General features: G+C 34.1%; 1 protein-coding gene across 1 annotated transcript in view; it reads right to left on the bottom strand.

Moving 5' to 3' along the window:
- LOC145245957 (ras-related protein Rab-8A-like) overlaps positions 1 to 15,625 on the bottom strand; it is a 128,874-nt gene that overhangs the window by 31,580 nt on the left and 81,669 nt on the right. The window contains exon 2 of the mRNA XM_080107730.1: positions 11,864 to 11,924. Within this exon, the coding sequence (XP_079963856.1) occupies positions 11,864 to 11,924 (61 nt within the window). The remainder of the gene's footprint in view (positions 1 to 11,863; positions 11,925 to 15,625) is intronic.

Below are 15,625 nucleotides of genomic sequence, written 5' to 3'. Positions count from 1 at the left end.
TTGTCTTCGATTTATGTACATTCGTTTTTCCCTCATGCATATTATAATGCTCTATCATCAGCAAATCTACCCATCTCAGAGACAATATTATCAGGAAGGTTGTTTATGGATATTAGAAACAGTGGTCCAAGGATTGACCTCAAGGGACTTCCGCATTAGCAATCTGGAAATCGGAGAGAATGACCAGACCAATACCGAGAGCATTGAGAGAAGATTGAAGACAGCATTTTTAGAGGGTGCTTTTAAGGCCTATAAGCTCAGAAGAGTTACCTGAACTGGAGCACCGGTGAACATATATACAACAAAAATAAAGTAACTAGCAGAATTGGCTAGATATATGAGATGAAGCTTTAAGATTGTCAAACTGGCTTTCGTGAGTGGTTTTCGAAGGTAGAGAAAATTTTGAAGTATGTCTGGTTGCTGGTAAAATATCCCAGTGAACAAGAGAAGTTGCAATTTCTATGAACAAGCCCAGTAGAGAGGCTGAAAATTTACTGGAAAATGCTTCAGATATCAGGGGCCCCATTGTCAAGAACCAAGACTGGACATCATCAGTTTACAGTGTGGTCAGGTTAGACACACAAGTAAGAATTGCCCTTTGCCTCGGGAAAAATGGGTAAAGAGGTGCTATTGCGCCACTAGTCACCCCTTTAACTCTGAAAAGGGCTCAGAGTATGTTGCCATAGATAGTGATCACCATCAATGGTAAGAGGGTGAGAGTCCTTGTTGATACCGGCTGTACCACTACAACTCGTTACAAGTGTCACTGACACTTGGAATGGAGCCAGTAATATCAGAGATTAAGTGTTGATGAGAGATCGATGCCAAGATCGTGGTAAGGAAAATACCACTATGACTTCTGCAATCAGCACATAACTAGAATGACAAGAAATGTAACCAATAGCAATGCTATCCAACCAACAAAACTCAGGTCATGTCAGATTGAGGATAAAGACTTTCAATCCTTTTTTGGTGACAAGTGAATGGTAGAATGGCAATGGACTGCAGGGCCACTGTGTTGACAAACCGGGTTAACTGCTATAAAAGCACCCTAAGAGAAGATAAAACCACAGTTTGAGGAGAAAGTGGAGAGATGAATTGACAAAGGAATTCTAATACCATAGTCAGAGACGGTTGAAAGAATTTCGCCACTTATGGAAATGGTTTAACCTACTAAGTCAAGCCAGTGCGGGACTTCTGGGAGTTAAACAGGTATGTGGAGTTTAAGTGGATGAGAATGGAACATGCAACCAAATTAGTGAACTTAGCCTATCTCCAAATTCATGTGAACAAAAAGCTACAGCAGTACTAATTGGTCAAATAGAAATGTCAGATTTATTGTTTGGCCAGATTAAAATTTGAAGTAAATTCTACATCAAGAATTATAACAGAAGTGCTTAAGATTATGTTGACCAAAAACAATGCAGTGAAAAGAGCCACCAATTCTTATATCAATGATGTACTGGTGGACAAACAGGTGACTGTGGAAAGGATAAGAGATCATGTCGAAACATTGGCTGATGGCTAAACTATTAGTCGTCAGAAAATAAAATGACTCTGGGATTGATATTACAGTAGGAAAATTGATGTTTTGATGAGGAAATGAACTCTGAAGTCAAGAATGGCCTAACCAAAGCAAGAACCTATCTGGGTGTGTGGTAAATTGGTTGGTCATTACTCTGTGGTTGGATAATTGCAGACTGTCTGCAGCTTTAATAAAAGGCAGACTGGTGCAGACCGATAGGAGGATGCAATTGAGGTGCTGCATATTATAAGATTGTAAAAGTGAAAAGAGTAGACCTTAAAAGGGAGAATGGCAGACAAAAAGAGCTCAGAAGTAATACGGAGCAACGCTAGGAACCTAGTATTAAGAGCATTGTTAGAAATAGTAATTGCTGAAGATGCTTAGCTATGAAAAAAGGCGGATAATGCTTGCATCAACATTGCAGAGCTTGATGCCACAATGAAGGGCATCAATTTGGCTTTGAAATGGTGGCTACAGACAGTGAATGTACAAATGGACTAAGCAACAGTAACATCATGGATTAAATCAGAAGTGTCAGGAGGTAAACAGATCAGGACAAAAGGGGCAATCAAGATGCTTATCAAGCATCAGCTTTGAGCACTTGGTGAGAGAATTCAGACTGAACGTGACTATCACATTGGGTCATCACAGAAAAATGAAACAGATGAGCTGACTTGGATACGGAAAAAGAAAGATGTGTGTTGCAAGATAGAAAATCTGAAGAACTTGCATAATACGCATCATTTTGCAAAGGAAACAACCTAGCAACGAAAGTGAATCCTAACATCAAACTGGACAATGTTCAGGAGGTGATGGATCAATGTAGGGAGTGTTAATCTGTTGACCTTACACCATCCAAGAACGAAAAAGGGGAACTGAATGTTGCAGTGATTGGCCATTAATATCATGCATTGCAGACACCAACCATATTTGAGTGACTGGACCTGGGAGAGTAGCGCTATGGCACAAAATTAAAACTGAAAGAGCAGAAGAGGTAAAAGAAGTTGCTGAAAAGGTGTTCATGAAAGGAGTCCAGTAAGAGGTTCTAGTTGATAATGGTACATCCTTCTGCTCACAAGCCTTTAGAGTGCTGTGTGAGAAGTGGGGCATTAGGCAATATTTTTGATCTGCATACTGCCAAAGTGGTAATGGAATCAGAGACAAAAAGTGTTCACAGCAAGAAGCCAAATTTCGCTCCAGGAAGCATTTTTTTTTTGGTATAACATGGGACTGAACACTGGCTAAGACGGAACATCAGTGCCATATTGATCAGTTTTTATGTACAGATGGTGATATCCGCTGGCCATAATGGAGAGCACGGAACAGGTACAAGCAGAAATCATGTTGAGCAAGGAGATGTACAAAACTGCCCAATTCTCTCCGTACAATACAGAGAAAGAGGGATAGTAACTTCAATACTCTAAAAATCAAGTGGCAGTTGATAAAATGTGACATCACATCTTAGACATACGGAGAGTTAGTTTTCTTACCAGCAGGTGAGCTATTTTGGGCAGCTTGTAGTGTCCAATACAGATAATGCTTGCAGTCTTGTCACTTTATGTGCAAATAAGATGCTTCTGGTTTAAATAAAAGGCTTGATTTTTCAGAGACTTGCTTGATTTGGATGTTGGAGTAGCAAGTTTTGACAGCAGTATGTTGAATTTAACAGCAGAACTTGTTAATTGGAAGTGAAGAAGAGTTAACACTTGATTATTTAACCAGTTTTTATCTCATGAAATGTTTAAAATTTTGCTTTCAAGTAGAAAACTTAGCAAAGTAATAAAGAGTTGGCATGGTCAGCTAGTTTTATTATATTTTAAATATAAAAAAATTGAACAAAATCTATCAAAGTAATAGAAAAGAGGTTTATCTCTATAATAGTTGTAATAGTGTTTCAAATAGTAACAAATATTTTTGTGTAAGCAACATCTCCAGGAAAAGATGGAAACTATCATTAATTTGGGTTTTTTGTTCAGAATTCAACCTAATTAAAAATGAATAAAAACAGTATAAAAATTTTCATGTACATACCCGTCATACAAATAAAGCTATAATCCAAAAATCACATGAGCAGATTTTATATAAAAAAATTTTTTTTTAATGATTTTTAGCAATTTTATTGATAAATATTAGCCATTACAAGGCTAATTTTGATTTTAATAGTTTGTTTTGAGTTGTTTCTTTACTAAAGTTGACAGAACAAGACGCCATCCTCACAAAGTTTTTCTTAAAATAAAAAATAAAACAAAAATAAAACTACTTGTTCAATTTATTTTTGAATGACATTTTTGTTTGGTGATGGGTACCATCAAGTTTTTCTGTAATTTTGTTTTTCAAAAAGATTGAATTCTGGACAAGAACTTTAATTTGCAGTAGTTTGTTAAATTCAAAGCTAACTTTTATGACCCTCTACTTATGTTTATAGTAAAAAGGATTTAAATTATTACATTCATCAATATTAATGCAAAATGTAATTGGAAATTAAAAATAAACTTCATGAAATTTTCAAATCGTATAATCTTAGAAGGAATGATAGTTCGTAATTTATATACAGAAAAATGAAAATCCAATGTATATGCAACTTATTGACTGCTTTTGTTTCAACATCCAAACTTCATTTTATGTTAACATGTTTTTAGATATCTATTTCACAAGAAACAACTCGTGATTACTTCCCCTTAAGAATATCTGATAAGTGAATAGATATATACAGCGCAAAATATCTTGGCTAAAATATGTATTTATTTTTTGCATATATATATATATATATACACATACATACATACATACATAGCAGGCTGCCTGGTATTGCCCAGTCATAAAATATGCTTAAATGTATTTTGATTAATGCAAATATCGTATTTATTATATCTGACCCAATATATAGTAATGATTTAAAAAGTTAAAGACTCGTGCGCAGCCATCAAGAATCAAAACCAAAACGTTTAGCTTACGATTTACTTTTTCCTTTGACATTAATGCCCGAGCTATGAAATCATGTTTGCTGCAAGGCTAAAAATTAAAGCATGAACCAATAGCTATTACGTTACACATGCATATTCGTAATGCCGTCATTCAACCTTAACCATTTTTTAATTTTCACACTTTTGCACAGATTTTTCCCGGCTACAACCCAAATATGAAGTTGCACATGGGTTCGAATACTCTATATTAAATTTCATGTCTTTAGACCAAAAACTGACAGGAGTTTGGTAGGCAAAGTTTTTTAAACAAATACATGTATACATAAATATATTTAGAAAGGGGTTTGTGTTTACTATAACCTTTTTACGCAAATATTACCCAAGTATAAATCATGTAGAATATCTGTATGAATATAATTAAACGTAATAGTTAACTAAAGATGATCACCCCATAAGAAAACCGAAAAAACTAATTGGGAATTAATGAAAATGAATGTTTAAAAGAATATGCAAATAAGCTAGATCTTTTGCAGATGAATGCAATTCCACAACCAATATAAAAGTTATTTTCTTTTTAAATAAATAGAAAAAGAAAAAGGTTTTTAATATGAATATCAATACAAAAAAAATTATAGGCGTATATACACATATTTCCCCAAAACCTCTTGCCTTGGAGGGGAGACTAAACCTTGCTGTTATTGTTTAAATGATCTGAAATAACAGCAAGGGGAGACTTGATTTCAAACATTTCTCATGTTATATCTCCCCTCTTTTGAAAATAAGGTACGATTATGAATATCCTCAGTATCAAATATCCTTATACCCTGTGAAACTTACTTTATGTATGAAAACCAAAGTGGAGAAATATAACATGAGAAATATTTGGAATCAAGTCTCCCTTTGTTATTTCAGATCATTTGAAACCATAGCAAGTGTTAATCTCCCCTCCATCAAGGCCAGAGGTTTGGAGGAAATTAAGATATTTTGTAACCTATACATATATATATTTAAATAAGGGAGTAGTCACCAACAATGTGTATTTAACATTTTATTATTCCGTGTCTTGGTTTTTCATTGAGAATTATGTTTGGATCATCGTAATAATGTTTTTAAGTCATTGAAATCGTTTTTTCAGACGTTCTGTGAAGCATCCTCGTCAGAAATTATTTTCAAATGTGTTGGAGATGTAAAAATGGTGATTTTCGTAGTTTTTTTTTAAGGGTTTCCAAGGGGTGGAGGCTTGTAAGTGTTTATTATTCATTGGCATGCTCAATTTTTATTACTCTTATTGGGCTTGTCGAGGCCACTGACCTGGCTGTAGTCTCTCTCTTTCTGCTAATGTTTTTTTTTCTTTTCCTTTAGTGTGTGTGCGTGTGTTTGCTTTTATTGGTTTATAGTATTATGAGGTTATTTTTTTTCCTTAGGAAGGTGACTGTGATGGAGGAGGTCATTACTAATGTGTATGTGTGAGGAGGGGGGACCAGCTCTTCCGAAATAAGGGTAGGGGTGCTTTCATTCTATTTTGATATTTATTTTTTGGATTCTTGGATTTTAGTATTGTGATTTATCGTTTTAGTCTTTTCGGGTATTCCTTATATTATGTTTGTTTAGAAAGAGGGGTGTATTTAAAATATGTATAGGGGATTTTTTAATGTTTCTATTTATTTGTCTCCCCATGTGGGTATGGCCAGACTTAGGATCGGTTCCTAGTGTGGGGGAGATTTTGTTCCCCAGAGGGGGGGGGGGCAATTGGATGGGGTATAGGTATGTGAGGGGGATGATAGAAGGGATGATAGTTGTTTCAGTCATGAGGGGGTTCTCCTCCACTGACTGAGGAGGGGGCGAGGTGTTGGAACAGATATTATGCGATGGTTCTAGGTGTTTCCTAGTGTTGTTGGTTTCGAGGTTAAGTAGGGTTGGTATTGTTCAGTGTGTTGTATTAGAGATAGGGGTGTTATGTCTGTGTGTGGTTGTATGCGCGCACGTGTGTGTTTTAATGTGTCGGTTCTGATTTATGTGTGGGTGTGTATATGTGTATGGATGTGCATGCGAGTGTGCCTTGCATTTCATGTTTTTGTGTGATGGTATTAGGCTCTGTTCAGTTCAGGAGTGAATCTGGTGATGAAGTTTTTTTCCTGTGTAAGTAAATAAAAATAATTGTCTGTTTGGAAGATTGGCATTATTTTGAAGCTGTTTCCACTGCATGTGTGTACGTGTTTTGAAACAGGTGTCTGTTATCTGCAATTTTGATGTTGCTCTTATGTAAGGCCACTCTATTGCTGAAATTTTTGGTGGCGCCTATGTAGGATTTGTTGCATCTTAGTGCATATACTACATTTCTGGAGGTGCAATTTAGATCCTTTTTTATTTTGAATGTTTGTGCTGGGTTTTTGAATGTGTATGTGTTACCTTCTATTATTATGTCACATACTCCACATCACGGTTTGCTGCATTTTGTAACCCCTTTTGTAGCATGTGGGACGAGATATATATATATATATATATATCTAAGAGGCAAAATGTGTTAGCGTGTACATTTTGTTTTGTATGTCCAGCAAAGGCTTTTGGAGGGGGTGGGGGGCTCGGTGTGGTCACTCATTCTCAAAACTTTACATACTGTCTAAACTATAATATCTACGATTTACGAAGGGAGGTAACGTCTATCTTATTTGAACGACTTTTACATGCTATTCTATGATATTTCTTGGTCTACACGTGTTTCTTTGGTTTTTCAGCATAAAAATGAAACTGAATCCGTAGCTTAAACAAACTCCTTGAGGTTTGATCAATGCGGGGGAAACCCCTTATATCAGATAATTACTAACCCCCTTTATAGGGAGCTGATTTTTCTCCAACAACAAAAAAAAAAAAACTACTGCGCAACCAAAGTTGGTGAAACAAAACAAAAACTGCCTTGCAGCAAAAGTTAAGTGTGTGATTTCATTCTCTCTATGACGTGATGTTTGACCTCATTAAATTCATGCACCTGTCTTTAACTTTATAATCGTTAAATTAAAACGGTTTTCATTCCTCTCCCATCGTAGTCGAGTGGGTAAGGTGTCAGGTTTTTTTCCTTTTCTTTTCCACCTTCGCGTCAAGACTTCGGGTTCGAGCCTACCTTCCTACCAAAACTCCCCCCCTTCTTTCACACCTCCAAACACAGTAACAACCCCGCTAGTCTAATATAAAAGCGAAAATGTGTGTTTGGGTGTATGTGTGCATTTTTTGTGTATGTCTGGCAAAGGCTTGGGGAGGGGGGCTCACTCTTACTTAGAACCTTTTATATGCTACCTACATTATAATAGCTAAGATTTACGAAACAAGTTCACGTATATCTTTAATTTTGTCAACTTTTACACATTTATTTTAGAGATTTTTTTCCCCTCGCCGTATCTGTTTCGCTTTTCAGTATAAAAGCAAATCTGAAAGCAAAATTGAGTTCTCTGCCTTTTGTGCAGAGATGTCCAGAAAGAAATCAATTTTGATCAGGGGGGGGGGGGTCATATCAGACAATTGCTATTCATTGGGAAATTTCAATATCTTGGCCGGGGAAAACAAACAAATACGCAGAAACTCACTTTAAGCGCCAATGATAAGTCGCGTGATGTTTAACCTCATTAAATTCACACACCTATCATTTAACTTTATAATCGTTAAATTAAAACGGTTTTCACTTCCTCTCCCGCCGTGGCCGAGCGGGTAAGATGTCAGGTTTTTTTCCCTTTCTTTTCCACCTTCTCGTCAAGGCTTCGGATTCGAGCCTACTTTCCTACAAAAACTTTATACACCTCCAAAAACACCCAGGCAATGCCAAGCACCTCCATATGTAAAACTAGGAAAACAAACGACTATCATTGAAATATTTTATGGCTATACAAAAAGTGCCGAAAATAGGGTCTGGATGATCCCTTAATGTGCGACCTTAAAAGCAAATGTCATATAGCCCACTACACAATTCAGGTCATTAGCTTTCCAACAAGCCTACATTTGTTAAATTCTGATCAATAGTTACTGAGATTTTGACCTTATAAAATTGTATAAAAAAAAAATTAAAAAAAAAAAAAAAGTGGTATATAACACGCATGCACGCACACACACTCGTAACCAAACTGAATATTGAAATGTTCATATCTTTGGTTCTATAAGACTAAACTACATGAAAATTTGCAGGGTTTTTTTAATGATTTTATGGTTAGCTTCAGTTTTGCTGCTTCGATTGTCTCCCCTGCCAGGCATCTTAAAAAGCTTTATACATATACTGTAAAAATATAAATTTTTTGGTCTTTTTCATCATTTTATATTTATTTTGCCTTTTTATCTGCAGATGAATAGTGAATATAAATAATATAAGAAATCATAATATAAAATGTTAGATAAAATACTCACTTAACATGAAAGATTATGTTCTCATATTTTTCACAGCTATTTAAGTACTTAAGTCTAAAGTGATGTTATTTATTTTAATACTAGCTATTTGTATAGATGCAATATTTAAATAAAAATATTGAATAATGTTTAAAAAAAACTTTATTCTCTAATAGATTACAGATACATGCAGAATGCGAAAGAACATACAATTTTACAAAATAATGCCAAGTTTTATTTAAAAGTGCTCCAGAAATAAAACCAAAATAATGACATTTTTTGTGAATTGGTCCATGATTTAAGATAATTTTTGCATAAAATTATGTCGATTTTGAATCCCAAATTTCAGAACTTTAAATTCTCATAACTTTTGAATGACTGGGGATATTTGCTTAATTGAAATAGTTTTGAACTGTTCTTTACAACCAATCTGATTAACCTACAATAAAATCAACTAGCAATGCTACTTCTGTATATGATCTTGTGTTTCTGAAGCCAAAATGGGAGAATAAATGACAAGACATCTTTGTGCATAATGACCACATATGAGAAGTAGTCATCCAGACATCCCTTATGTAATGGTTTCGTAAATGTTTACCATTATTAAAATATTGTATATATATTCTACTAAAGAAATTTTAAATGAACCAGATTTTTCACATGTTTCTCCTAATATCAGTTTCAATGTTGATAAATTTTTCAGAGTTAACACCTTCAATTGTGTCAATTCAAATAATATTGCCAACATCAAGTACCTTTTGTATATCTTGCCTTTGTTTTCTTGTCTATTAACTGAATGTGAATATGACTACATAGTTTTAAATAAGGTTTCTTGAGCAGAGTAAAAAATTGAAACTTATATTTGTGTAGACTACAATCTCTTTTGCATTTTGGTTAAAAATTTGGTACTTATGCATAGAACAACCCATTTTTCTGTGAATGTTATCTCGGCATATTCTGATATCTTACGTAAGCTGCCAGAATATGGTGAAATGCACAGCCAATGCAGCTGACGACAATTAATAAATTGAAAGAAAATTAGTTTTAATCATGCAAAAATTCAAATCATTTTAGTAAAACCGTCACAATGAATCCAGCAGGTTTGCAGATGATAGCCAGAAAAAAAAAAAATAGTTGTTTGCATAAGTGCCAGGAATTAAATTTAATCAGAAGCAGTATGCGATGCCAAACATGTGCAAGAAAATGCATTAAAAATAATTATCATGTGTGCCGGATTTGCTTGGAAGTTCACAAAATGGCTAATGTAGGCAGTGAACCTTCTTGCATCATAAGATCTTTTTCAAGTCATGTCTTAAAATTGGAAAAATTAGTCAAGATTATATACATGTGGTCCCACAACATTGCAACTGTTTGAAATGTAGAGCAATAGTGTGTTATTGGTTGGAACACACCATGATAGATTAGAAAACTTTCCTACACAACCTTTGCGGGAATCTTTGGCAGATAACCGAAAATCGGGGGGGGGGGGGAGAAATTGTCATAAAAATATTTTTTTCGTAACCTTTCTCCAAAAACCTTCAAGCAATAACATTGCTTACAAAAAACTATATTTTAGAAAGATAAGACGAGTGTGAAATTGTTTTTAATAAATATTACTATTATTTAAAAAAATTAAAATATTTTTTTTTAAATTTGTTAAAACATTCATCTTCAGGAAATTGGACAATTTGATCTTTTTTTCTTCATGTCATGGTGGTAAGTATATATTTTTTTCATTTGTTGCTATGCATTTTACAAAATATTTATCCATAGATTGATTTTTATTCATTGAAATTACTATACAATGTTTTTTTTCCCTAGCATTTTAAAATTTGAACAGCACTCTGCATGTTCTGACAGTTTACATAATCTAAGGAAACAGTCACAGAAAAACTTTTTTTTTTTTTTTTTTTTTTTTTTTTTTTTATTATTATTAGATTATACACATTGAGAATTCTAAAATTATCTTTCACAATTTTCTACTTACATGTGTGCATGTCCAAGAGCCAAATTAACTTCAGATTTGGAATCTGTCCTTATTGATACCAGAAGTTCTTGAACTCATTCAAATGTACATATAACATTAGAAACAAATGTTCCAACATTTTAGCATTCCCTTTCCAGTTTAATATTTTCTATTATTAGTAATCAAACGACATATCTTTATCTGAACATTTTCCCTATCAATAAGAAAATATTTTTTAGATCTTTATGGAGAGGTAAAACAGATTTTTAATTTGCCAAACTTAATCTTTCTTTGATTAGTGGTCATATGGATTATAGTGTTTGTTTTTAGTTTGATTCCATCTTTCAAGATTCAAATCTTACAGGTAGGAATGTTATACTGTGATTTAAGTTTTATTTGAACTCACATGCTGAAGAGAAAGTCCTTGGATACTTCAATTAGGTTCATGATGAAGCAACAAATTCAAAAGATAAGATTGTTTACATCATTTTAATGTTACGAGTTAAACAATTCTTACATCACAGTTGAAAGACCCGAAAGCTTTCCTATTATGTTTATTAGCAAATGGTTGAAATAGATTTTTTTTTAAGATTATAATTAACTGAATTTAATATACATGAAAACTATTAGGAAACGGGGGAATCAAAAGCCAATAATTTCCATAATGGGATATAGTATTAAAAATGTGGCAAACAAATTAAAATATTTGTACTGAGAATTCTAATATACCAATTTTTAAAATGGAATAACTTTGATATGCAAAAATGCTAAAAATAAAGTCATGAGAAAAACGTATAGAAGCCTTAAAATTAAAATTCCAACAGATTTTACAACTAAATAAGCGTTATGGGAACAAAGAAATAAGGCACACTTCAGTTGCCAAAATAGTCATGGCTGTTGACCTTGTTTATAAAAGTCCGAGTAAAGATATAAGATCAAAACTCCATAAAAAAAAAAAAAAAAAAAAACTTTTTTCAGAAATTCCAAAATAGAAATATGAGAAATAAGCTAAAAATGAAACACATTATCAGTTAAAAAAAATTTGTAAGACATTTTTGAAAAATGTTAATATATACTACTTACCAGATCTGTAATTTTATTTTTTTACCATCTAATTCTATTGTTCTGATCTTGAAGTCTATACCTGTGGAAGAAAAAAAAAAAAAAAATTAAAATCCTTAATGTAAATAACTACAAATATAAAAAGGAAAATTGCTTAATGCTACAAGTCAATATAAGAATCGAATAAAAAAAGTAAATTATTGAATGAAAAATGCACAAGAACTCACAAAGAATATACATTTTAGAATTTTTAAGTTTGAGGGTTAATTAATAATTTGTAGTCATTGGGACTTTGAAAATTTTTTTAAAATTAAAGATTTGTCTTACTATACTTATATCAATATTCAGCAAGTTCACTTTTGGAAGAAAGAGTAAATATTCATAAACATACTTAAACTGTAGATTCAATTATTCTTTTATTTAAAATAAAAAAAGAAATACATAAAAATAATATTCTTGAAGATTGATAAAAAAATTCCGAACTTAAATCTTTGAAAAAGATTAAATCTTTATTGGAAAGCAGAAAATGTTATTGCCAACATGACAAGAGCAAAAGAAATCAGTATTATTCAGATTACCGTTCTCATCTTGAGTGTTATTTTCATGTGTCAGCCAACCTCTGACCTACATGTGTCTTGTAGCATTCAAGAATCTTTCTATAAAATTTGAGAATCTGCACAGAATTCTGAATGGAATCCTTTATTTAATGTGCAGGGGTAGCATGTACTCGTACTATCAGCAATGACGTGATAGTAATACAATTGTGAATTGATTTCTAATATTGTCCACACATAGGATTGAACCTTCAACCACCAGAAGAATGGAGTTTTATCTGGGACTTTATCAGTTATGCCAAAGATCCAACACTTCATCTTTTGGTTAATCCTTACCCATTAATTTCTAAGTTTAGGTAACAGACTTAGAATTTAGTCAGTATACAACAGGATTAGCTAAATGTTTAATTTGAACTGGAATTAAAATTTTTAAAATATAGGTTATACACATGTTAATTTTATTTTTATTTCGGACTATTAGTCTCATCTTTATTAGTTGTTGTTTGTTTTTTTTTTTTTTTTTTTTTATTGGTTCACAACGTTTCGGCCAATTTCCTCTGGCCTTCGTCAGGTGGTAACCGCGACGGATAGGAACTTCGAATCTCCTAACTGCATTCTCAGCCATCACTGCCATCCGTAGTTGTCGTCGTCTCACCACATTTTTGACCAATTACCTCTGGCACGCTTTGGGTGGGATTGAAACCGCTATCTTCAGACAATGTTCATCTGGAACCGTAGAGATTCAACGTCTCTATCAACTGCGCCACGGGCCCCGAAGGGCGATCAAGGTTGGATTCTTTGATCTTATAAATCCACATTTATTCATTATCTGATCTTCCATAGTCGGGTCCGTACCGATTGGTATATATATATATATTATTCCTTAATTGGAATTTTTTTTATTTTTGAGATGAGCATCTTTATGTTAATTTTATTTTTATTTCGGACTATTAGTCTCATCTTTATTAGTTGTTGTTTGTTTTTTTTTTTTTTTTTTTTTTTTTTTTATTGGTTCACAACGTTTCGGCCAATTTCCTCTGGCCTTCGTCAGGTGGTAACCGCGACGGATAGGAACTTCGAATCTCCTACCTGCATTCTCAGCCATCACTGCCATCCGTAGTTGTCGTCGTCTCACCACATTTTTGACCAATTACCTCTGGCACGCTTTGGGTGGGATTGAAACCGCTATCTTCAGACAATGTTCATCTGGAACCGTAGAGATTCAACGTCTCTATCAACTGCGCCACGGGCCCCGAAGGGCGATCAAGGTTGGATTCTTTGATCTTATAAATCCACATTTATTCATTATCTGATCTTCCATAGTCGGGTCCGTACCGATTGGTATATATATATATATTATTCCTTAATTGGAATTTTTTTTTATTTTTGAGATGAGCATCTTTATGTTAATTTTATTTTTATTTCGGACTATTAGTCTCATCTTTATTAGTTGTTGTTTTTTTTTTTTTTTTTTTTTTTTTTATTGGTTCACAACGTTTCGGCCAATTTCCTCTGGCCTTCGTCAGGTGGTAACCGCGACGGATAGGAACTTCGAATCTCCTAACTGCATTCTCAGCCATCACTGCCATCCGTAGTTGTCGTCGTCTCACCACATTTTTGACCAATTACCTCTGGCACGCTTTGGGTGGGATTGAAACCGCTATCTTCAGACAATGTTCATCTGGAACCGTAGAGATTCAACGTCTCTATCAACTGCGCCACGGGCCCCGAAGGGCGATCAAGGTTGGATTCTTTGATCTTATAAATCCACATTTATTCATTATCTGATCTTCCATAGTCGGGTCCGTACCGATTGGTATATATATATATATTATTCCTTAATTGGAATTTTTTTTATTTTTGAGATGAGCATCTTTATGTTAATTTTATTTTTATTTCGGACTATTAGTCTCATCTTTATTAGTTGTTGTTTGTTTTTTTTTTTTTTTTTTTTTTTTTTATTGGTTCACAACGTTTCGGCCAATTTCCTCTGGCCTTCGTCAGGTGGTAACCGCGACGGATAGGAACTTCGAATCTCCTAACTGCATTCTCAGCCATCACTGCCATCCGTAGTTGTCGTCGTCTCACCACATTTTTGACCAATTACCTCTGGCACGCTTTGGGTGGGATTGAAACCGCTATCTTCAGACAATGTTCATCTGGAACCGTAGAGATTCAACGTCTCTATCAACTGCGCCACGGGCCCCGAAGGGCGATCAAGGTTGGATTCTTTGATCTTATAAATCCACATTTATTCATTATCTGATCTTCCATAGTCGGGTCCGTACCGATTGGTATATATATATATATTATTCCTTAATTGGAATTTTTTTTTTTTTATTTTTGAGATGAGCATCTTTATGTTAATTTTATTTTTATTTCGGACTATTAGTCTCATCTTTATTAGTTGTTGTTTGTTTTTTTTTTTTTTTATTGGTTCACAACGTTTCGGCCAATTTCCTCTGGCCTTCGTCAGGTGGTAACCGCGACGGATAGGAACTTCGAATCTCCTAACTGCATTCTCAGCCATCACTGCCATCCGTAGTTGTCGTCGTCTCACCACATTTTTGACCAATTACCTCTGGCACGCTTTGGGTGGGATTGAAACCGCTATCTTCAGACAATGTTCATCTGGAACCGTAGAGATTCAACGTCTCTATCAACTGCGCCACGGGCCCCGAAGGGCGATCAAGGTTGGATTCTTTGATCTTATAAATCCACATTTATTCATTATCTGATCTTCCATAGTCGGGTCCGTACCGATTGGTATATATATATATATTATTCCTTAATTGGAATTTTTTTTTTTTATTTTTGAGATGAGCATCTTTATGTTAATTTTATTTTTATTTCGGACTATTAGTCTCATCTTTATTAGTTGTTGTTTGTTTTTTTTTTTTTTTTTTTTTTTTTTTTTTTTTTTTTTTTTTTTTTTTTTTATTGGTTCACAACGTTTCGGCCAATTTCCTCTGGCCTTCGTCAGGTGGTAACCGCGACGGATAGGAACTTCGAATCTCCTAACTGCATTCTCAGCCATCACTGCCATCCGTAGTTGTCGTCGTCTCACCACATTTTTGACCAATTACCTCTGGCACGCTTTGGGTGGGATTGAAACCGCTATCTTCAGACAATGTTCATCTGGAACCGTAGAGATTCAACGTCTCTATCAACTGCGCCACGGGCCCCGAAGGGCGATCAAGGTTGGATTCTTTGATCTTATAAATCCACA

The sequence above is a fragment of the Euprymna scolopes genome, chromosome 23 (assembly GCF_053919585.1).
Source record: "Euprymna scolopes isolate OS-2025 chromosome 23, ASM5391958v1, whole genome shotgun sequence".
NCBI lineage: Eukaryota > Metazoa > Mollusca > Cephalopoda > Sepiida > Sepiolidae > Euprymna > Euprymna scolopes.
Note: the sequence above shows the minus strand (reverse complement) of the source record. Positions and strands in the feature narration are given on the sequence as shown.